The 25,469-nt window shown below is 36.2% G+C and overlaps 1 protein-coding gene across 2 annotated transcripts; it reads right to left on the bottom strand.

Annotated features, from left to right (window-relative positions):
- Nucleotides 1-1,012: 1,012 nt before the first annotated feature.
- col9a2 (procollagen, type IX, alpha 2) lies at nucleotides 1,013-25,272 on the bottom strand. Of its 2 annotated transcripts, XM_048201528.1 has the most exons (32): nucleotides 24,720-25,272; nucleotides 23,192-23,266; nucleotides 22,490-22,525; nucleotides 21,930-21,992; nucleotides 21,121-21,174; nucleotides 20,780-20,815; nucleotides 20,213-20,236; nucleotides 19,332-19,385; nucleotides 18,394-18,447; nucleotides 17,064-17,114; nucleotides 15,221-15,277; nucleotides 14,358-14,411; nucleotides 11,972-12,025; nucleotides 11,775-11,828; nucleotides 10,959-11,012; nucleotides 10,820-10,873; nucleotides 10,660-10,713; nucleotides 10,517-10,570; nucleotides 10,168-10,221; nucleotides 9,629-9,673; nucleotides 7,826-7,879; nucleotides 7,695-7,748; nucleotides 7,553-7,606; nucleotides 7,272-7,343; nucleotides 6,831-6,866; nucleotides 6,657-6,701; nucleotides 6,539-6,571; nucleotides 5,229-5,375; nucleotides 4,674-4,728; nucleotides 2,548-2,736; nucleotides 2,376-2,453; nucleotides 1,013-2,295 (listed from the first exon to the last, which is right to left on the bottom strand). In XM_048201528.1, exons 1-32 carry the CDS (start codon nucleotides 24,780-24,782, stop codon nucleotides 2,090-2,092), a joined length of 2,067 nt encoding a protein of 688 aa, XP_048057485.1. In that variant the 5' UTR covers nucleotides 24,783-25,272; the 3' UTR covers nucleotides 1,013-2,089. The 2 variants fall into 2 exon arrangements, with proteins under 2 accessions (XP_048057485.1, XP_048057486.1); XM_048201529.1 differs by lacking the exons at nucleotides 20,213-20,236; nucleotides 20,780-20,815; nucleotides 21,121-21,174; ... (2 more) ...; nucleotides 23,192-23,266; nucleotides 24,720-25,272 and adding an exon at nucleotides 19,873-20,191.
- Nucleotides 25,273-25,469: the final 197 nt, after the last annotated feature.

Genomic DNA, 25,469 nt, shown 5'->3' with positions numbered 1-25,469 from the left:
GTTTATAAAGCATAAACGGTTGTATTTTTTTCGAAAATGACCGATCGTTTCGCTAGATAAGACCCTTATTACTCATCTGGGATCGTTTAATGCCTTGAAGCTGCACTGAAACTGCAATTTTGACCTTCAACCTGATGGTAGCCATTGAAATCCACTATAAGGAGAAAAATCCTGGAATGTTTTCCTCAAAAACCTTCATTTCTTTTCGACTGACGAAAGAAAGACATGGATATTTTGGATGACATGGGGGGGTGAGTAAATTTATCAGGAAAAGTGTATTTAAAAGTGGACTAATCCTTTAACTCAAATAGCACCTCTGAACGCACAACATGTCCAGCCTTCAAGCAGATGGGCTACAAATCTGCAACAACTGCGTGATGCTATCATTTCAGTATGAACCAAATATGAACCTCTGAGGAATGTTTCCAGCACCTTGTTCTTTGTTACTAGGAATTAAGGGAGTTCTGAAGGCAAAAGGGGTCCAACACGATACTAGCTGGTTATATCCTAATAAAGTGGCCGGTGATGAACAATGCACTAGTTACTCTACTGTCTAGTGTAAGAATTTTATAAGGTTATCCAGGTAATTCAGTGTCAGTGTGCTAACTCCCATTCCACACTTCATTTTATCAGTTAAATAAGTGCATTATCTGAGTATTTGAAGTGGATTTTTCCTAACAAAGCTCAGACTATTTATTCTTTAAAATGGTGTTAAGTATGCAAATTGGGATTTGGCTGTTTTTAGTTACCCAGATGAGCGGCTGACAGTATTGCCATGATGACAGAGTATGTTAGGAGGACCAATCAGAATCAAGTATTGCACAGAGTTGTGTAATAAAAAGATATAAACGAGTAATACAATTTTCTGCTGTTGTATCCTTGAGCGAGAAGGATGGAAAGTTTGCTTTGCTTAAAAGTAACACTGAACAAGTGTTTTGGATGAATAGGTAGAGTAGCATTCATCTGCAATTAATGCATGCTCATTTTTTTTTTTATCATGAACAAGGCTAGATATCGAAATATCTTTTATTACAACAAAAAAAGATGTCAGATCCAGAAGAAAGAAAGCTTTTTTAAAAGTTAAAATCGTTGTTCCCCTCAGATGTTCACGATACAGAAGAACATTGAGTTTTACAAAACGTTCCTCTTTATTGATTGGGGTAAATCTGAACAACCAGACAAAAAGAAAAAAAAAAAAAACTTGAGTGTTTACAGATGAACCAAAAAAAGAACAATAAATAGTTGTTAATGAAGATAATCAGTTCTTCTCTAATTACATAACACAGTAACTTGGAAGTGGCATACAGGTTTGTAATTCAGTTTGAGCAATGTTTGGGGTTTGATCCTGAATGCTGATTAAGTTCATTAACTTTGGATCTGTTTTATATTCTAAACCCACCCTGTCCATACAAAATTAATACACATTTACAAAGATTTACAGCATGGAATCAAGGATAAAGTTAATGGGAGCATGTCACCATTTCACATAGAAGAACAGATCAAAGATGTTGCCTCATGGCGGAGACGGGCACAGTACAAACAGGGACATAATGTACACATGGTGTATCAACTCGAGCCGGGGAAGCTGTTTACTGAAGCACAAGGTAAATGAATCTCTTAATAAAGTAGATTTAAATACTTTTTTTTATTGGTTCATTAATTAAAGGGGAATTTCCTGGCCATTATTTGGATCAGATGCATAAAACAAAAAAATAATAGTAACAAAAACAGCACCTTTGTTTGAATGTCATTTTCACAGCTCTTCTAGTCCAGGGCACATGATGATGATGTCATCGGTGATGTCACTGGCAATGTTCTCACGTCTCTCTGTGCTGTGAGGTGGGACAGAGCAGCAGCAGCTAACATTGCCACCTTAAAACTTCCTTTCCGTAGATGTAAAATCATACATATGCTATCCTAATACATACAAAAAGAATTCACAATGTCAGGCAACGGCTGTTCCCTCCCCCTCACAATGAAGTGAAGGCCTGCGTGCCCCTCTTTCCATGCTTCTCTCCCCTTTCTTTGTTTCTTTCTAACTCTTTTCTCTCTCTCCCAGATGTTCTTATGCCCCAGTAGAGGGCTTGATTTAAGTGGATGGGCCCTTCACTGTTCCTGCCTCTTGTAGTCTGGGAGAAGTGTAGGCTGAGGCTGCCAAACATGCAGCTGCTTCACAAAATCCAGGAAGACCAGGGGAACCAGCTTTTCCAGGGCGGCCCGCCTCACCAGCTGCACCCTGTGGTCCTCGCTCTCCTGGCCTACCGTCGCGTGCCACACCGTCAAGACCTGGAAGACCTGTGAGAGAGCAGGATGGGCTGCTTAGTCAACCAACTCACCTTCAAGGGACTTTAAAGGTGGGCGTAGTTTGAACTAACCTGGCAGTCCAGGTGGTCCCGGTTGGCCAGGGTGTGGTCGTCCAGGATCTCCTCTCTCTCCCTTTGCACCCCTTTTCCCTGAAAAAAGTAACATGTGGATGATATAAACAGTTATTAGGTTGACTGACAGAATGTTCTTGAGCAAGATCTACATTTAGAAGGTTTTTTGAACCTTTAAGACCAGTGTTTCCAATTTGGCCTGGGGCCCCGATAATGCCAGGAATGCCACGGCTGCCTGTCAGTCCATGAGGACCCTGAGGTCCTGGAGGTCCTGGTGGTCCTGGAGGACCTGGAGGTCCCATCACGCCTGCTCCGCCAAGCACTGCTCTCTTAGCGCTCACTGCGACAGCTGCTAACCTTTCTGTCAGAAGAATAGAAAAACATGAAGATGAGTTCTTAAAATGAGTTCGTAAAATGAGTTCAGGTGATCAGTCCAAGAGCAGTAAAGGGGCAATTCACAATGGATGCATTTTTGCATTTATGAATGTGAAACACGGTAGTGGAATAAAAAAATAAAAAAAAGTCCAGAGCAGCTCCTGGAGGGCCACTATTCTGCAGAGTTTAGCTCCAACTCCAATTAAACACACCTGAACCAGCTAATCAAGGTCTTCGGGATTGCTAGAAACCTCCAGGCAGGCAGTGGTCTCGATAAGAAAGAAGATCACCCATATTCTTTTTCTTCTTCTTTGTTTTTCTTACCGTAAAAAAAAAAAAAACCTTGCACCATGAGAACCAGCTGACGACATCAATCGTCTCCCATTTGTTTTTGGCTGCCCAGTTTCAGCTATAGAAGCACACAACATCCGGTTGGTGAAGCTTGCTCGCTCTCATTGGCTATCGGGGTATGATGTCAGAGGTCGTCAGAGTATTTACGATTTGGGATCGTATGGGCTCCGACACGATCGGGAGCAGTAAAATAATCATAATGAATGACACCATACAGTTAAGGACTTTGTGGACAAAAAGTCAGCTGTGAGAAATCTTGAATCGGGCCACATCACCCAGATCGTTGTCAAATCAATACAGACAACACTGTCAAAATGATGCCCATTAATGATCTACGGATACGTGAAAATAACTAAAAACGCTGTATTATTCATGCCAGGCCAGTAGTTGGCGATGTCACTTTGTAAAGAAACACTACACGGCATGCCTATAGACTGAACAGGTAACACGCATGCGCAAGACATCACCTTTTTCTCAAATTCTAGTTTTTGTAGTTTACACAGAGACAATAACGTTATCATTTTCAAAAACGTGCACTTTGAAAGCGGTTTTCAAAAGTTTGCATTTTCAGGCCCCCAAAGCGCCGTTGTTTTGTGAATGAATCAACAAAATGCATAAAAAGTTTTCCATTTTTAGTTGAAAGCGGTTTCATGTAAATGGCCCCTAAACTCTGCAGGAAAATGGATCTCGAGGGCCAGAGTTAAGAACTCCTTGATCTACTGTATGTTTAAATAGAAAAGCAAATCAGTGGAATGCAAAAACGTGAAATGCAGGGCAGTGAAATGGAAACACATAAGAACTAAAGACGCATTTTTAAAATTGAACATCTTTTTACTTGAGCGCTGCGGTCAAATCCATCTAGCAAAGTTTACATACAAAAGAAATGGAAAAGTAGCACAGTGAAATGCAAAAATGTGTTCTGTGTGGAGACGCAGGCGCTCAACCCTGAAAAGAATCCCTACAAATAGTGTTAAACCTTCGCTTAGCACACAATCACATCTAACTGGGTGTCCTGCAACATTGGGTAAATATCATTAAGATAACCACCGAGAGGTGGACATTCATCTGTTGACCAGTTGTTAAGGTCTCACAGTGACCAAATCTCCACATCTAATCTCATTCCCTATAGGGAACGAAAAAGAAATCCTTCCTCTTGCTTCAGGTGAGTGTGTGGCTGTATAAGCGAAGGTATGTTTGCAATCACATGCTGAAAGGCTGAGGAATTACATTGTGAAACTGGTGGGAGCCAACAAGGGTTATCGCGGCAAGTTCAGGTCATCTCTCTATTGCAAAATAGAAGGCCAGAGAGCATAGACTGACAATCCCAGAGAAAACAGAACTGTGTGTAAGTCAATTTGGAGCAGCAGATAAATAGCTGCAGACTACACAGTCCGCAGTGTTTGGCAGGAAAGCTGTCCCTGAGGAGTGATGAGTTGCACATTAATACATTCCGATGGATGTAAAGTACTGTAGATTTAGCGCGATAGATTACAACTACCCTCTTTTTGACACACTGATTGCAGCCAATTTGGAACGCAGCCATTTATGGAAAGAACAATGATTGTTTCTCACCTTGAAGCATCTTCAGGACCACGTCAATGATGTGTTGATCGGTAGCATCACGACCCTGAAAAGTGAAGTCATAAAAATGTGGAAAACACACTTGAAGGGATAGTTCACCAAAAAATGTAATCATTTGTAATCATTTATCCTTATACCAAACCTGTTTGACTTTTGACCCAAAAGAAGATATTTAGAAAAAATGGCCAAGCTGCTCCTTTCCATATAATGAAAGTGAAAGGTGACCACAGCTCTATTATTTGGAGAACAGCAGCTAAGGAAGCTAAACCTCTGGGTGATTTCATTTCTGGGTGAACTATCTCTTTAAGAGGTTGAAAGAGAAAGTTGATCTTCCTCACTTCAAGAGTTCTCATTATTTTCAAGTGTTTTTCAATTGTGCTGAGCGCTGCATGATACTGCAACCTGTCTGGCTGGTGCAACACTTTGGCTTTGTAGTTTTGGAGGAATAAAATGCTGCTCTCTGGTAAACAGAGTTTGTTGGTGGGTGATGTAGTTTGGGGAAAGCTGTGAATGGAAATTGTTCTTGAGGTTTTGTTGAACACTTACAGCTGGTCCTTGTATTCCTGGCATCCCTGGAACTCCTCTTTCTCCAAACAGGCCACGAGGACCAGGTAAGCCTGCGGGACCCTGGTCTCCTGGTTTACCGGGATCTCCGGTGGGGCCGTTGTGCCCTGGATCACCAGTCACACCTTGCTGTTGATAGAGGAGGCAGTAATTAAGAAAATAAAGGAACTAGGATATTCACTATTGATGAGTTAAATAAAGCGTTAACTTAAAGGTGAAGTGTGCAATTTCTGCACCACTAGTGGACAAAATTAGAAAGCAAAACGAATTTTGACATTTTTAAGTGGTACTTGCCTCTTTTTTTTTTTTTTTTTTTTTTTTTGGAAAATGAGCAGATTAGCACATTTTATTTTATTTTATTTTATTTTATTTTAAATAATATAGCAAAATTTAACTGGTAATTTGGCAAAAATGAATAAATTACAAAGCTAATATCAATTACAAAACAGATAATAACAACTATTAATAATTAAAATAATATTTTTTTTGCATGTTTTACAGTCTGTCAAGATGGAATAATTTGGTAGTCTGGTAGTTTTGGGTAAAAGAATATTTAGTCTGAGAAATATTATATTAATAATGGTTTCCAAACAGGTTTCCCGAACATGTCCCATTAACCATGTTAATTATTATTTATATACTATTATAGTATTTATGCATTTAAAATTTTATATTGGATTTATTTTATATTTTCAGTTTGTAATTTAATTTTAGTTTATAATATTTTCATTAGTTCGTGTGTGTGTGAATTTCTATTTTGCATTAATTTATTTTTAATTTCATTTCAGTTTTAATCATTTTAGTACTTCAACTTAATCTTATTTTGGCTAGTTCCCAAGGTTTTTTTTTTTTAAGTTTAAGTTTTTTTTAAATTATATTTATTTTATTATTTATATTTATTTTATTATATTTATTTCAACTTTATTTCAATTAACGCTAATTTTTTAAATTATTGTTATATATATATTTTTTTTTTTACCATTTTAGTTTTATTTAGTTAATAACAAGACTGCCATAAACATGTCTGATACATCGCCTTCTATTTATAGGACAAAAAAGCAGTCAACCCATGACATTGGTTGAGCCAAAAGTATACATGTCAAAATGGCTTGTGTAAATGTACTCACAAAACTGGGGCGGCATAAAATATTTCAAAATAAAGAACTCACACAATTCACCTTTAAGGTAGTTTGTCATGTCTTGCGCTATTATAAAACAAACTACAAAAGCTGAATCAAACTAAATTATGCATTTCACTTTGCATTATCTGGTGTTCTTCAGGCTGTCCTTACCTGTCCCTTAGGGCCAGGCTCCCCAGATTGTCCCTGTTTAATGGAGAGATGCAATTTTAAGATGAACAGAAGTCTTCTGGAACCAATCTATTTAATAAATATATCAGGTGTTATTTACCTTCTCTCCTTTCTCCCCAGCCAATCCCTCTACACCAGGATCACCCTGTGAAAGAAGCAGGTGAGATCCATCAATGTCACCTTAAGTTGTTATCTTTTGTGATGTGGACTGTGATGTATGGTTTCTATTTCACTCCATAAATATGTGTATGTATTTATCTGAGGGTGTACTCACAACGTCTCCCTTTGATCCCACTTTGCCTTGAAATCCCTGTAAGGAAATGCAATTGTACATCAGATATCTCTCAGTGTCAGCCCTAATGGGTGAGGCGAACGGGAATTTATTGTTGGTAATATCTTATTTTACCGTAAACCCTCCGAGCACACTAAATCAACTGGCTTTTACCGCCAACATTCAATGCATTAAACGGCAAGGATATTGTAGATTAAAGGACAACAAACATTAAAGTGTCCATAAGAAGATATTTCATATTGAATTGAGGGGTATTATTTGGAAACATGGACAAGAATTATCTAAGAGCATAGCTGTCCTCTACAAGAAAAGTCAAATCGTGAGTGAAGACTGCCCCCATGTGGTCAGATCTTATCACTGTACCTGTTTAAACAGATCCTCGGTTCATTTACTCTTAATTACTGTGTTCATATGGTCACAAACCTTGTCACCCTTAGTTCCAGTTAGACCCTGAGCACCTGGGACGCCCATGGGCCCCCTCTCTCCCTTACTTCCCTGCAAGTAAAACATACAAGATAAGCAAATCTGCAAATATAGCGCATTTTAACTTTGGTTACAATTTTTTTTTATGAAAATTTACAATGCATTACAACATACATTATGTATACTTTTACAATGCATTATGCGTAAAGACCTCAAGTGTTACTCTGGAAACCCTGATTATAGCAGAAAAATAATTATATGAAAATAAATATGAAACTTACAGGCAGGCCAACAATACCAGGAGGCCCAACTGGTCCTCTTTCACCCCTGTCACCCTATTCAGGATGAGAATTAAAAAGTTAAGAAAAGAGCGTTTCGTTCAATGTTAATTAAATGATTTGTCAAATGAGGATGGAAACTGACCTTTGGCCCTGGGACTCCCTCCATGCCAGCTTCACCTGGAGGACCAGGCTCTCCCTGAGAGAAAAAGAAACATAATAAGAAGCCAGAAAACAAAATGGTTTAAAACAGTGTCCTTGAATGATATGACATACTTGAGGTCCTGGAGGGCCTTGCATTCCCATCAAACCTCGAGGTCCCGGCTCACCCTAAACACAAAAGAGAACAAATAAATTGTTGAAAGGGTAGAACGAACCACTAGTGGATAGTCAGTGCTGGGTAGATTACTTACAAATTGTAGTCGGATTACAAATTTCATTATGTAAATTCATTGTAGTTAGTAATGTAATCCATTAGATTACACATTTTAGGTAATATATTTGACTACTATTTGATAACTTTTGGATTACTTTTGACCTAACTAGTATATTATATAGATTTGATTATATATAAGATATATAAGATATAGATTATTTTGTATCACATTGATATAAAAATAAAAAGAGAAAGAAAATACATCACATTATACAAAATTAAGTGCATTAGGGGTTTGTGAATTGATAAAAAGCTAATAATTAAATCATAAATGTAAAATAAAAATAATAATTTTTAAAATTAACAATATAAAAACACTTTTATAATCTGTTACTACCCAGGACTGTGAATAGAATAGTATCAACCAGTGTTGGGGAAAGTTACTTTAAATGTAACGTGTTACTCCCTAAAAAAGTAACTAATTGTGTTACTTAGTTACTTTTTGTGAAAAGTAATGTGTTACATTACTTTAGTGTTACTTTTTCTCATCTGGGCTGGGCATGCATGTTTGTTTTTTAATAACAACAAAAAAAAATACTATTTTTGGCAAATGTCAAGGCCCTTTCACTCCAAAAGTGAAATGAATAAGCCTCAGGCTGAAGGAAATGCATATTTACTCCTGTACAGTAGAGGGCGCAGCTCAAACAAACCTTTCAGCTGTGCTGCCATTCCGGGTTAAAGAAGAATAGGATACAGGAGAAGGAAGTTCAACACACTTATTTATAAATCTAATCTAAAGTAATTTTTGCTTATTAGTGTGGTTGAAATAGATCATTGAAGGTCAGCAAGACATTAGTTGCGTCCCAAATGACGCACTATACACTATGCACTTATACACTATGTACTTGTGCACTATGCACTCATCCATGTAGTGCGTGAATTGTATAAGGTTATTTTGTCATTTAACAATGGAGTCCGATCCTCCCTTCCCCTCCACTACGTAATTAAAGCTACGACATTTGAGTGCACGCAGTGTCCAACATTCCACACTTCGTTTTTTTCCGTTAATTTAGTGCATCATCCGGGTATTTAAAGTGTACTTTTTCTTTTTGGAATTTTCAGTGTGAACACACTACTCGCACTATTTATACTTAAAAACATCCTAGAATAGTGCATAAGTACGCGAATTGGGACGGACCTATTGGTTAATAAAGTGAGATTAAATCCATAAAGTATATTTGTGTAATTTAATATAGTTAATTACAGGTTTAGAAAATTCTGAGATTGCACTTCACTGTTTTTTATTAATTTTGAGGAATACTGAATGTTTTCGTGCAAGTAAGATGAGTAAATGCATGTTCACATTTAGTCTAGAGCTACAATAACCATCATGTTTACACACCGCACACAACATTTCTGCAATTAATTTCTCGCAACATGAGGACAGGAGAGCTGTCAGTCAATAAATGTGAAAAAGTAACTTGCGTTACTTATTTGAAAAAGTAACTTCGATATTTTGTTGTAAAATGAAAAAGTAGTGTTACTTTACTAGTTACTTGAAAAAGTAATCTGATTACGTAACTCAAGTCACTTGTAATGTGTTACCCCAACACTGGTATCAGCAGACATCCTGAATGCTAAAAACAAGTTTATAGTTCCAGAAAACCCATGTAGGCATTCATAAAATAACTGCATGATCTCACCTTAACTCCCAGTTCACCCTTGGCTCCGGGCATACCAGGCAAACCCTACAAAATATGAAAAATAGCATGCAGAATGAATGTAGTGACCCCTGCAGACCTCAGTGGAGAGCTTCATGGCTTCATGTCTGTCCTCTACTCTGTGCTGATATCAGAACAAGGCTGCAATAACTCATCCTGTTAGCGAGGGCGCCTGTATTATGGCTTGCGCAGGTACGTTGTGATGTTTTGTATCATAACCAGCATGCTCCATTACCCCAAGTCGCCAGGAGAGTCATGTTTGATGATGATGAATAGTTAATAGCAGGAGCAATTTCAAGGTGGTTTAAACTCCAAAATAGTGAGGGCAAGAATGTCACTCTGGGAGTGTAGGCAGAAAATCCACTAAACTTTTACTTTTTATCTGTAATCATCCTCATTTAACATAGGGAACACAACGGACAGATGTGAGGAAGATGGGAAAAGGCTCCTTGCACATCTAATGCTGACAATTACTGCATATATGATATGAAAAGGATAATGGAGCATGAAATTCCACTTACAGCATCTCCCTGGTGACCAGGAGCTCCAGGTCTTCCACTTTGTCCTGAAGCGCCCTTAAAAAAAGGGGGGATAGGAAAGTGCAGCATTCATAAATTCATTATATATATATGTATATTTTAGTTTAGTTTATTAGCAATATATAATATTTAATACAAATATGGGATTTCATATAAATTATATATATATAAAATATGATATATTGCAAAAATAAACCCCTTTTGGATGATACAAGTCTTGCTCACTCTGACTGTGCATTATGCATTATCCTTTACACATGTCATGTGTCTCTTTGAATAATGATGGCTCCTGTGAGAATTGATTTAAGAGCTGTAAAAGAGCCATCCATACCTTTATTCCTGGGATGCCAGGAGTACCATCTTTTCCATCAATTCCTGGAAGACCCTGACAGTGAACATTAATCAAAAGATTAAGAGCATACATTTAGGGAACGTGTTTTAAATTGCATTTACGTTGACCAGCTTTTTACTTACATTCTCTCCCTTTTTTCCGACCACTCCCTGAGGCCCTCGTATGCCACGTTCTCCCTACAAGGATTAATAGATATATGGATGAAGATTTTGATAAATTATCATGTAGAATGACAAATTAATGCCTGGATGAATAGATGTGAATAATATCACTAATACTTACCAAGTCACCTTTGTCACCAGGCTCTCCAGGTGGTCCTTGGGGTCCCTCTTCACCCTGCATTGCACAGTAAGTTTATAATTTATATGTCTTTTTGCCAGTTATGAGATGAAATGTTTTCACACAAGACTTGCAGACTTACAGGGCGTCCAGGGATGCCGATTGGTCCTGAAATGCCTTTGTAGCCCTGTGGTCCCTGTCACAGAAATATATGTGAATCACTTTTTAGCTTTTACACATTGTAAAACAAAGTTATAAAAATAGTGTCTGTGGAGATTTTTTGTCCTACAAATATAATTGAAGTTGTGCAATGTTTGTTTACGTTCCACTGGGTTTTTTTCTGAGTAAAATAAAACCCATGTATGCAAATCAAGTCGACGTACAATTCGGTGGGGAAGCTGAAATTCTTTATTAATTTTTTTTTAAGTTATAAAGTCAGAATTGCATGATATAAAGTCAGAATTGTGTTTTTATCAGTCAATTCTAATTTTATATCTCACAATTCTGATTTTTTTTTCTTTCAGAACTGCAAGTTTATATGATATATGATATAAAGTCAGAATTGTGTTTATATGACATAGTCAGAATTGTGTTTTTTTCTAAATTTTTCAATTCTGACTTTATTTCACACAGTTCTGACTTTATATCACGCAATTATTACCTTTTTTATTTTTTAATAAACAAGCTTCCATACAAAACCGCCCACCCTCAGTTATAGATAAACTGAATGTGTATCATTTTTAGTCATGTCTTTAACTACAAGACTACTTGTTTTTTTATTATTATTTATATACTATCACAGTATTTATTAAAATTAGAATTAGCTTTAATTTTTTTTATATTCTCAGTAATCATTTATTTTTAGGCCCTCTTTCTTAGGTCGTTATCTCTTCAGACCAGTCAAAGTCATATTTAGTGTAGGCGTAAACAGAGTAATATTTTGGGAACTGTGACTCACCATCTCTCCTTTGGGCCCCACCATTCCTGGATACCCTCTCAGACCCTGTGGGCCCTAAAGTGATTGTGGTAGAGAGAAGCAGACATTTTATTTCACAGGTGATCTTAGGACCTTCATAAAATGTACTGCTAACATTACTTGCCACAGCAACAGAAGCTTAAATTATAAAATAACCAGAACAGAAATAAATACATTACTGGAGGGCCTGGTATTCCCTGTTCACCAGAGATGCCGACATCACCCTTTGTACCCTAAGGATGGAGAATACAAGGATGAAACAGATACTTACATTTGAAAGAAAAAAAAAAGGCCTTTTATTTTGGGATATGTGGCTTGTTGCTTTGAAGTTCTTGCTTACGTTATTTGTTAAAATATATGACTAATTTGCATTTCAGTTATGTGCTTCCTGAATTTGATAGTAGATCTTAAAGTCACCATGAAATCAAAATGGACAATTCTTTTTTTTATTTTAATTTTATTTATTTATTTATTTATTACAGAATGTTGCAGTGTTTATTAAAAATGATTTATCCATGTACATCATTATTTTATTTTTTTATTTTTTCACATGCACTCGTAATTCTGGCATTCAGATCTGCGTCCATATAGTTAGCAACACCCATCTTCCTAAGATCCATTCAATTCCAGAGGAAGAAATCAAGATCCCACCCTCATTCCAGAAGCCATTTCACTCAAATATACGTCACAATAGGGAAGAAAAGACTATCGCAACTTTGATGCCGACTTTAAAGTCAACACTTCCCAAAGACATCGTGCTCTGCACTACGGGCGAATCCGCTCTGTCCCTGTAGTCCATTCTAATGTCCTTGTGGGGCTCATTAAGTCTGATTAATTCACAGTCAAGCAGCTTCTCAGTACCTGCCGACCCCCTATTTCCTTTCATCTGGGTCAATGTGTTCTTTCTGTGAGTCACACCCAGATTAGAGGCAGTTATATGCCTTGAGGGGCTTCATTAGCACATAATCCTGCTCTCCTGCTGGATGATGTGTTTTGGGGGAGATACTGGGGCCCTTTAAAGCATGATCTGAATGCTTAATAATAAACATTGTTTAACTCTACCAAGCCATCAGTATTTTTACATTGTGTGATATGAGGTTTATGAAGTTTAAAGTTGAAAGGGGCTGTGTCCCATTTGTCTTTTTTTTTTTTCAATCAGTAGGGTGCTCACATGCGCCCCTTTGTGGTTGCAAAGTGTACACACCATTTGGCCTACCTGTGTGGCTTTTACTAAAATAGAACCATAATAATGTTTTAGTATGAAGGCAGGCCACCAACTTAACCAATGTATCTTTAAATAATTGTCAAAATAATTACCATTTTTAATATAAAATATATTAATGTTATTATTATTATTATTATATGGAACATATAAATATTAATAAAAATAAGATTATTATTATTTTGTATATTTAAAATTATTTATATATATATATATATATATATATATATATATATATATATATATATATATATATATATATATATATATATATATATATATATATACAGTACAGTCCAAAAGTTTGAAACCACTAAGATTTGTAATGTTTTTAAAAGAAGTTTCGTCTGCTCACCAAGGCTACATTTATTTAATTAAAAATACAGTAAAAAACAGTAATATTGTGCAATATTATTACAATTTAAAATAACTGTTTTCTATTTGAATATATTTCACAAAGTAATTTATTCCTGTGATGCAAAGCTGAATTTTCAGCATCGTTACTCCAGTCTTCAGTGTCACATGATCCTTCAGAAATCATTCTAATATGCTGATCTGCTGCTCAAGAAACATTTAATGTGTACAAGTGCACAAAATATCTGTGTACAATATTTTTTTCAGGATTATTTGATGAATAGAAAGTTCAAAAGAACAGTGTTTATCTGAAATCTAATCTTTTGTAACATTATAAATGTCTTTACTGCCACTTTTGATTGATTTAATGCATCCTTGCTGAATAAAAGTATTCATTTCTTTAATTTCTTTTCAAAAAAATAAAAATAAAAATTCTTACTGACCCCAAACTTTTGAACGGTAGTGTATAATGCTACAGAAGCTTTGTATTTCAGATAAATGCTGTTCTTTTGAACTTTCTATTCATCAAGGAATCCTGAAAAAAAAAGTACACAACTGTTTTCAACATTGAAAATAATCATAAATGTTTACTGAGCATCAAATCAGCATATTAGAATGATTTCTGAACGATCATGTGACACTGAAGACTGGAGTAACGATGCTGAAAATTCAGATTTGCATCACCGGAATAAATTACTTTGTCAAATATATTTAAATAGTACACAGTTATTTTAAATTGTAATAATATTTCACAATATTACTGTTTTTTACTGTATTTTTAATTAAATAAATGTAGCCTTGGTGAGCAGACGAAACTTCTTTTAAAAACATTAAAAATCTTAGTGGTTCCAAACTTTTGGACTGTACTGAATAATTATATAAATATCTTATAAAATTATATATATATATATAACACACACAATTGTTGTTATTATCATTTTGTTGTTGTTATTAATAATGATAATAGAAAAACAGAAAGAAAAACATACCAATCTTCCGATGCTTCCTGGATCTCCCAAAACGCCAGCACGACCTTTATGTCCCTGTGAGGAAAATAATTTAATGATCACTAGATGAGTCACTAAATTCAACCACTTTGTAAAATGTCTTAGTAAACTAATAGTTCCCATCCCAGATGTTGATTGGTTAATACATCATTCCATGCAAAAGTATAGTAAAGCTATGATGCAAAACACTTGTGCAGTCCTAGCAGAAGGATGGCACTTATTTCCTTATTAAGTCACATTTTAATCTGAATTATTTTTATTGTGCAGAATATAAAAGCAATGAAGCACTCAAGGCTATACTATTTTGTGAATATAGTCATGGGGAAAGGGGTTGCGACCTGGCACTTGCAATGCCCTTAAAGGGATATTTCACAAATACTGTCATTATTTACTCACCCTGAAGTTGTTCCAAAAAGTTGAACACAAAAGAAGATATTTTGAAAAATGTCTGTAACCAAACAGTTGATGGCCAACATTTACTTCTATATATATATATATATATATATATATATATATATATATATATATATATATATATATATATATATATATATATATATATATATATTTTTTTTTTTTTTTTTTTTTTTTTTTTTTTTTTTTCTCATACTATGGATGTCAGTGGGGCCCATCAACTGTTTGGTTACCCATATTCTTCAAAAAGTCTTCTTTTGTGCTCAGCAGAAAAAAGAAATTCATACAGGCTTAGAACAACTTCAGGGTGAGTGAATGATGACAGAATTTTTATTTGTGGGTGAACTATCTCTTTAACTATGCACTTTAATCATGTATTTATTCACAAAATAGAAATCTGAGAAAAATATATAAAATACTAACTTACTAACCTTCACTCCCTGTATGCCCTGAGGACCCTTCGGCCCAGGTGGACAGTTGGTTGGACACTAGAACACACACGGCAACATTGGATTAAAAAAGAACAAGACTCTACATCACACAGGCTAAACAATCACTGTCAGATCTGTTTAACTCAAACCATCACAGCTCAGAGAAAAGGGCCAGCAAGGGCTTGGATATTTTTTCTAGATCTCAGACCACCAGACCTCTAATTACAGTAAATGGATGATAAGGATTGATCCAGACAGTACAGGGCACCAGCTGGGCGCTAGGCCGGAGAAGAAGCAGTCAACCAGGCTGCCATGTGATCCCCACCCCACCCCCAATTCTGAGCAGACTCCTGGCAGGCTGGCTGCAGATCACAGCCCTGGGACCCGCTCGGCTTCTTGATCCAGATAGGTGCTAATGGGCAGAAGCCTTTGATGACACTTATTTAATGAAGCTCATTAGGAAAATCTATGAATACTGAGATCAATAAGGGATGTGTAACATATAACAGGGCAAAATCTGAGAGAAACTAAATACGGATTCTAAATACAGATTACAAAAAGAACGGTTTGGAAGATAAGGACTGAATAGTGAAGGATTTTATATATATATCTTTCAGTGTATGACATGATGACAGAATTGTGAAAAGAGTATCAAATTGTTGTTTAAAGATTTTAAAAATATATATATACAAGTAAAATAGCTTTACTTTCGCACTATATCATAAATCTAGAGAAGAGTTTCTTAAGCTTTTTTTAACCATGGACCTCTAAATAATGCAAATGAGCCTTCCAAAAGAGGGCGGAGTTTTAACAGCTTGCGCTTGGGTTGCTCAACAACAACAAAGCTGGAGAATCTCACGCAGCCAAAATGAGGATTGTCAGTAACGGTGTTCAGCCTTACACTGTTCAAACTGGAGTCAGACACTGATGGAGAGACTCTTTTAGAATGAAACTGGACGTTTCTGAATGGTTAGTGGATAAATTTATGTAGTTCCTGTGGAGTTGACTCAACTCATCAACTAGCATGTGCCGTCATGTTAATGTTTTGTGCAAATCCAGTTGAATTGACCCTCGTTTGTGAAGCAGTCCAGCGTAAAATGATGGAATAGCAACAACACTCTACTACAACAACTCTTCCTCTTCTTTAAAGCAGCCCATGACCTAAATAGTGTTGTGTGCTCATTTGTGCAGCCAACGACAGAACAGTTAGCATGCTCTGCTCAAACTTTTGCCATGGCGTTAGAACTGGTGCACTGCTGTCGCTTGCGAAAACAAAATGGTGGCGCCGTGGGTGGAAACATGCAGATTAAGGGGCGGTAATATTATAATAAGATCCCCTTCCTACGTCACTATAGTCCCTATAGGGGAGCAAAATCTGAGCGGCTCGTTTTTTTTTCCACATTTGCAGAGAATGGCTTACCAAAACAAAGTGACCGGTTGTCCTTTTCATGTTTTCATGGTTGGTAGATGCACCGGGGACCCGATTATAGCAAAAAAAAAGGCAGATTTTTATAATATGTCCCCTTTGAGAAGTTATTTTTGTTCCACGGTGTAGTCAATGTTTTTATACTGTACAGTATCATTGTTGCTGTTTGATTACATTATTGGCTGTTCATTTATTCCCTTATAACCTTGAACCTCCAATTTTTCAAATACTTTTTTGCATCGAGTCGTAATTTTATTATTCATTTTGGAGTTGACTGGTTTTGTTTAAGGCTTAAAACTCTTTAATTATTGTGTTTTTTAATGTCTATGGAAATAAGGAATGTGAATATACTTTGGAATTCAGGCTGCTGGAAAAGGTGTGGCACATCGTAAGACTATCATGCAGACACCACCTTACCTGAAAGTCAGCACTCCCTTCCTCTACACCCAAAAACTTTCCTGGTGGACCCTGAAAATGACATAATGACAGAATGTAATTGAGAAAGAAGTTATAAATGCAGGTGGCTTGGGAGAAAGAACTACAGTACAGTCCAAAAGTTTGGAACCACTAAGATTTTTAATGTTTTTAAAAGAAGTTTCGTCTGCTCACCAAGGCTACATTTATTTAATTAAAAATGCAGTAAAAACAGTAATATTGTGAAATATTATTACAATTTAAAATAACTGTTTTCTATTTGAATATATTTCACAAAGTAATTTATTCCTGTGATGGCAAAGCTGAATTTTCAGCATCATTACTCCAGTCTTCAGTGTCACATGATCCTTCAGAAATCATTCTAATATGCTGATCTGCTGCTCAAGAAACATTTAATGTGTACAATTGTACAAAATATTCGTGTACAATATTTTTTTTCAGGATTATTTGATGAATAGAAAGTTCAAAAGAACAGTGTTTATCTGAAATCTAATCTTTTGTAACATTATAAATGTCTTTACTGCCACTTTTGATTGATTTAATGCATCCGTGCTGAATAAAAGTATTCATTTCTTTAATTTCTTTTCAAAAAAATAAAAATAAAAATTCTTACTGACCCCAAACTTTTGAACGGTAGTGTATAATGCTACAGAAGCTTTGTATTTCAGATAAATGCTGTTCTTTTGAACTTTCTATTCATCAAGGAATCCTGAAAAAAAAAGTACACAACTGTTTTCAACATTGAAAATAATCATAAATGTTTCTTGAGCAGCAGATCAGCATATTAGAATGATTTCTGAACGATCATGTGACACTGAAGACTGGAGTAACAATGCTGAAAATTCATCTTTGCATCACAGGAATAAATTACTTTGTCAAATATATTTAAATAGTACACAGTTATTTTAAATTGTAATAATATTTCACAATATTACGGTTTTTTTACTGTATTTTTAATTAAATAAATGTAGCCTTGGTGAGCAGACGAAACTTCTTTTAAAAACATTAAAAATCTTAGTGGTTCCAAACTTTTGGACTGTACTGTATGTTTGGAGAGTTTATTTATTATGAAGTAAAAAGGTTTTGAAGCAGATCTCAAATGGATGCCTTCAAGAAATGAAATGAAATAGAGTAGAAAATGAAATAAAACGTACACCCAGAAATGCAGTGTGAGATGAGATGTCATTTTACAATGTTCTGACACTGATTTATTATCAGCCCTACAGCTTTATACACAGAATTAGATTTTTGTGGTTTCACTTGAGAAGACTGCATTTCAAAGTGAAGTAAATGAAACATTACTGTCACTTACAGGCTTGCCTGGAGGTCCGGGTAATCCTGGAGGTCCGGGACTTCCCATGACACCCTGTGATGAGAGATTTGAGCACAAGTAGGCATCAGTTCAGTGATTCGTTTAATTAAATGGGTTTACTGAGTGAAATTCTGGAATGTTTTACCACTATTTAAGCTACAACAAAAACAGTTGTCTTAGCTAGTAACAAAGGTTAAGCATGAACAGTATTCTTAAAGGTCCCGTTCTTCGTGATCCCATGTTTCAAACTTTAGTTAGTGTGTAATGTTGTTGTTAGAGTATAAATAAAATCTGTAAAATTTTAAAGCTCAAAGTTCAATGCCAAGCGAGATATTTTATTTAACAGAAGTCGCCTACATCGAACGGCCAGTTTGGACTACATCCCTCTACTTCCTTCTTTAATGACGTCACTAAAACAGTTTTTTGACTAACCTCCGCCCACAGGAATACACAAGAGTTGCGTTTGTAGAGTGTGTTTGTCGAAACGCTGTTATTTTCATCCCGCAGTCCAATCACCGGGTCTGATTCCGGCTCAAATTGATAGGGTAAAATTAAAGACATGTTTACAATAACACTGAGCGCGTGCGTCTCCACGTTATGGTAAGAGGCGTGACTTTTCCGGGCACGGTGTGCTCAGAGCTGTCGAATCACAACACAGGAACCGCTGGCACAATCAGAACTCGTTACGTATTTCTGAAGGAGGGACTTCATAGAACAAGGAAGTCATCAGCCCGCTTTTATGACAGTGGAAACAGCGGTATACAGATAAGTAAATTATGTGAAAAATACTGTGGTTTTTTTACACGCGAAACATGAACACATGTTATATTGCACACTATAAACACAATCAAAGCTTCAAAAAACCACGAAAAACGGGACCTTTAACCAGGCAAGATTTGTGTATTTTCATGTTATTGATGTATTCAAGTGAGACCCACCTTTGGCCCAGTAGGCCCAATCTGTCCAGGAAGTCCAATGGGGCCTGGTGCTCCCTGTAATGATTTAATGAACAGTGAAATTAGACACTTGTTTATTAATCTGATACAGTAATAAGAATGTGCTGTCGAATCTAAGAACAGAAGAAAGCTCTGCGGTTTAAGATCCCTTAAGGTTTTGTAGGGTTTGCACTGCAAAAGCATTTAGTACATGCAAAATAGTTTTCAAGCAAACAGTAAACGTGCACAAATCATTCTCACTGCATGTGAAAAAATGTTGACAACAAATCACTTTGTACATCTGGTTAAAAGTCACAACTGCCCCTATTTACTTTGCGTATACATATTCATAGGGCATGGTTCATTGATGCATGTTATTCTAGTAGCCTAATGTTCTAATATATAGCGCTTTTTTTTTTGGCTGACATCATAAATCCTTATGTTTCAAACCCTCCAACTTCCATTGTGGTATAATGCAATTCCAATAAATAAAAAGATCCCACCCTACATTTTATTTAGGCTACACTTTCACTTAAACCCTCACGTTCTTCCTCTGAGTTCGCACTTTCGTGACGTAATGGCGCTTTGATTGCCAGGTAAAGTCCTCTGTGTAGCTTGCGAACTTGTGGACTCAGCTGAAGTGCGCATCGAGGGCGCATAGCGGCCGCAAAGGCACCCTTCTGAAACCTAAAATGATGAATGGGACACTCTATGGTCTCGTGGACTTAACGGACACGCGCACACGGCAGCCATTGTAAGTCCACAAGACCGAAAGTGCCCATGAAGTGTGCCTTTTGAGACAGGGCCGAAGTGTACCATTTGGGATTCAGCCTCAGAAACGTCAAAATAAGGAAGTAAAATGGGTTATGAAGTGGGTTACTTACAGGAAGTCCAGGCAGTCCGGCTCCCTGAAGGTGAAAAAAAAAAAAAACGGATTAGCAACAAATCTTGATTGTAGTCCATTAGCACTGGAATACTATGGAAGCTTGTTTCTGCTACTGAATAAAAAAAAATAAAAAAGCTAATTTAAAAAAAAAAATTTGACTTGTTTTCTCAGAATTGTGAGTTATAAAGTCAGAAATAGGCTACGTTATATAAACTCGCAATTGTGTGTTATAAAGTCAGACTTTTTTCCTCAGAATTGCACGTTTATATCTCGCAATTCTGACTTTATAATATGCAATTGCTAGTTATAAAGTCAGAATTATCACATTATAATTCTGACATTAGTCTATAACTCGCAATTGCAAAAAGTCGAGGTGGAAACAAGCTTCCATATTGGGTCTGTAGAAATACTCAAACATCAAAAATCAGGTCGGGAATTTTACTGTTTTTTTTTGTTTTGTACTACAGCGTCACCTATTGAATAGTTGGATTAACTGCAAGTGGTGGTCTCGCAGCATTATTTTTGTTCAGCAAATTATGAATCATTACATATTTTTCATACTTACAGTTGGTCCTGATCGTCCACCAGGCCCTGGCTGACCCTGTGAAAATCAATAAAACATGATGTGGAATTAGATGCGTCCCATTCTTTATACACTTTTAGAATAACAATGACTGAAAAGATTAGGCTATATGTCATTCATAATATTCTCAATATACATAGCCTACATAATATTCATGTTATTTATGATATTCTTCAGTCGTTGTTCTCTATTATCACCTTTTCAACGTTTAAAGATTTGTTGTGTGTGTTTGTATTGTGTTTTGGTTGGCCAAAATATGACACTAAAGAATATATAGTGTGTACACTGAATCTATGAAGAATAATAAAATATTATTTCCTCACCTTTGGTCCAGGATTACCACGAGGGCCTCTCTCACCTTTAGCACCAATCAAACCCTGGAGAGATAACAGAGGAAAACAAGCCTTCAGAATAATAATTATTTAAATAGAATTATTCACTGAGTCATGTTAACACCTCTAAAGCAGGTGATTTAGTTGGGGACAGCACACTTAATATTCAGAAATATTGTTTGGTTGCACTGACACTATCAGATGAGAACTGAACTGAGCTTTAGCTGAATGCACTCATTTCATAATTATCCTAAAGTACTTTACACAGTTCTTGAACCAAACTGAATTAACACTGAACTGACTTCAGCTGAATGATGACTGTTTACTATTGGCTTTTTCAGAGCTGCTTTACAGCAGAATTGAATTCTGTTTGCATTGTTGGTTATTTATTTATTTCTGTAAAGCTGCTTTGAAACAATCTATATATTATACATAACTTTTTTAAAGATACTTTTACACATCTTACTCAGATAAACTATCAAGTGGAAGGAAAACCGGGGATTGGCATTCCAGAACAGATTAAGTGGTAAATCCAATAAGGAATGTTTGCTTCCTAGCATGTGACTGAGAAAGTCTCGCTCATTAGGACCAACATCTCTTTTCTCAGTCTCATGCCAACATTTCAAAGTGTAGGTGTGAATAACCTTCACCACAACATGATTTCAAATGCCATTACTCATTATGGATAAAATGTATTGATTGAAAATGAGATTTAGCTCTACCTTTTTTATCCCTGACTGAAATATGAATGACCCATAACACTATGAATATGTAATTCCTGAATTTTTGGTGTCACTCACATCAATGCCATCCTCCCCTGGAGCTCCGTCAGGACCAGGTTCTCCTGCCTCTCCCTTTTGACCCTGTAAAGTGGTTCAAACATGAAAATTTAAAATACTATCAAACACTCTCAGTTCTTTGAGTTTGACTTTGATACAAAATAATAGATGCATTTATTTTTATTAGACAAATTATGTATAAAATGTTCATATACACTACTGTTCAAAAGTTTGGGACATTAATATGCATCAAATTAATCAAAAGTGACTTTTACTTTGTTCTATTTCAAATGCTGTTCTTTTGAACTTTTTATTAATCAAAGAATAATGAAAAAACTATCATGGTTTCTGCAAAAGATATAGCTGTTTTCAACATTGATAATAATAAGACTGAAGACTGGAGTAATGATGCTGAATGACATTTTAATATATATATATATATATATATATATATATATATATATATATATATATATATATATATATATATATATATATAAAACAGGTATTTTATTTTACCTTTGAATGATCGTGTAAATATATAAAATGCACATTTATGGTTGACTGTGGTAGCTACTTACTAGTGGTCCAGGAGGGCCAGGAGGACCCTTCTCACCCTGTAAAAGGGAAATAAAACATTAGCAAAGATGGGAGACTGTGACAATATAAAGTATGGGACAAATCACTAAAAAAATAAAAAAATAATAATATAACTTACTAAACATAACTTAATCTCAAATTTTCAACCTCAATTCTCACAGCCAATGTCAAAGAAATTTATAAAAAATAAAATGTAACTAAATGAATTTATGTGTAACTCCACCCACAAACAAGCTCCTCCTCGATCCTGACCTCTTTATAATGTCAGAATGTGTTGATGGATATCAGAATTTATATTTCCTTATATGCATATATAATCACTATTTATGACTATAAAATCTAAATCTCCAACAGTATTTGTAGAAGCTCATGTAGGAACATTGGGATCCTGTTTCTGTTGTATCAGTCGGGCTCGTTATATCCTACTGAGTGTCTTTATACTGAACCCCGTCTAGGCCACAACTGTATCAAATAACATCTACTAACTCTCTTTCTCTCTCTCAATATGGGAAAGAGGCAACCCTCTAACAGAACCCCTTTGTGTGATTATTTTTATTTTGTGCGCCCTCTGTTGGCAAGATTTTGGTAGTGCAGAAGAACACGGGGCCCATGAAACAAGGTGCACAATGACTGTCTTTGTACCAGCTCAACCTGTGGTGCAGCCAGGCGGCTCCGATACTCACATCAATGCCGTCGGCACCGGGAGTTCCAGCGGGACCAGGGGGACCAGGAGGGCCCTGGGGTCCGGGTGGACCGGTCTAAAATTAAACACAGTTTCATCATTACTGAATCCTCTACATTGATGTGCACTGACAGTCGCTTCAGCATTTTATGTTAACTTCCACAAACCTAGACAAATTTATGCAATTTATTATAAAATGTTAATTAATGTTTTTGTTAACAATCAAATAATTTTTTGGCTTTCAAAAATTATATTTAAAAAAATTAAACACCTAATTTGCGAAATTAGTTGAATCTCTCTTGTATGAAAGTCTAGTTTTGGATAATAAACAAACAAATAAAGCCTGTAATTTTGTTTACCTTTAATTTATTTGTATTAACTTTTAGTATTTTAGTACTACAACCTAAACTCATTTCAGTTAGTTGCGTAGGCAAGTTTTTTAAACGTATGTTTTACAGCTTATCTTATTCCAGCTTACTGAAAAATTACTTTTAATTGTTTTAGTTAACACTAAACGCTGCCTCAGACATGTTTACGTACTTTGATAGACCAAACAGGGTTTGTGATGAAAAACGAATTAAAAGCTGAGGCTGGGCAATCAGGGTATCCGGGGTGGGAAAAGAGAGGCTGGGAATGTTTACTCAAACCCTCCCCCATTCAGCATCAAAGACAGATCTATTTTTCAATGCATTAGTTTATAAGATGGTTGACTCAAAATAAGTACACTTTCATTGTGTCCATTGCATTTTATGCATATGAGCTGCATGCATGCATTTTTCTGAGCTGGTCCATCTAAATGTAACAAGTATGTGTTATTCTGCTGAGAGCAGTTTCAGGTTCTGTTTGAATAGCAGCTTCGGTGTATTTTCAATGAGCTCTTTGTAACCTTCTCCTCACTCTGTTTATTTGTCTGATGTTCACTTTCTGCTTCATATTTTATTCAGCAGGTCTCCACACTGTAAAAAAGAATTGTTGGTTTAACTTAAAAAAGTAAGTTACCTGGTTGTCTTAAAATTTTGAGTTCACTGAAATTAAAAATTTGAGTTGGTGATCGGTTTAATCAACAGAAACTCAAAATATTATGTTATCTGAACCGCATTAAAAATGTTGTAATAACAAATCATGAAAATATTTTTTTTATAGTGCATTTATTCATTTCCATTACTAAAACTGAATGTTTAAGCTTTCGTAATCAAAAGATAACACTGACTGAAGATAGTATATTGCTCAAAAACAGGCCTCTTGTATCTGCAGGAAGCAATATAATCCCATTGGATAAACATTTAGAAGATCTCCAAGCAGAAAATCTTGCAACTTTGAGGATCAAAAGTTGCCTGTAAACAGGTCACCTACCAAACTAGTCAACTATTGTGTGAATTTTAACTTTATCTATTGGCGTTTTGACTGACAATCCAGTTCTATCCACAGTCAATCATATATCAATCCTTAAGATGCATGATCTCATCCTCAACAGCAAAATCAAGATCATCCAGCACCAAGAAAAAGTAGATAACCGCAGCCAAACTCACCACTTGCGATAAGGCCAAGCAGAGCGCCTGCAACAGGACCAAGCTTCTGAACAATCTAGCCATGGTGAAGAATCAGCAGTTCCTCCAAACCTTGCCACCCTCTCTCCTGGCTTCTCAGCCCAGGATGGTGGATCCAGGGAAAAGAAAGGTGTGTGTATGTGAGTGTGTGCGCTGCCCAGGACAGGGAAGAAAAACACAGTGGCAGGGACCTGAGGGGAGGATTGAGAGAGGTGTAACCCAGCCCTACAGCCAGCCCCTGAGAACTCAGGGAGCTCAGAGAACCCGACACACTGAGGACCGGACAGACCTGAGAAGCCATCACCCGCGCAGGAGGCGGAGACTTCTGCTGATTGTCCAAGCAGAGCTCTAGAAAGCTAACTGGACGCAGCTGCTTTTGCGTGTTTCTCACGCCCCCATTACTGAATACCTCAATAGATTGTTGAATATGTACGATGGACATCATGATGTTGATTTAGTGGACGGTCTGTGGAGCTTCTGGACACAGGAATGTTTGTTTTTGAGGCCGAATAAACAGACACTCATGTCTGCATTAGGAGGCTTGGACATGCACTGTAGCACCAAAATGTACAACACCAGCAGTTTTTCTTAGGCATTTTTGCAATGACATTTAGCCAAATGGTCTCAAGATGATTTTTAAAGGATGTGTGAAAGCAGGTCTCTTTAAAGGTGCAATAGCTGATTCTCTAAAGAGAATCACTTTTGTTATGCTGGTTAAAAGTCTCCTCACAT

Source organism: Megalobrama amblycephala, linkage group LG9 (assembly GCF_018812025.1).
Source record: "Megalobrama amblycephala isolate DHTTF-2021 linkage group LG9, ASM1881202v1, whole genome shotgun sequence".
Lineage (NCBI taxonomy): Eukaryota > Metazoa > Chordata > Actinopteri > Cypriniformes > Xenocyprididae > Megalobrama > Megalobrama amblycephala.
Note: the sequence above shows the minus strand (reverse complement) of the source record. Positions and strands in the feature narration are given on the sequence as shown.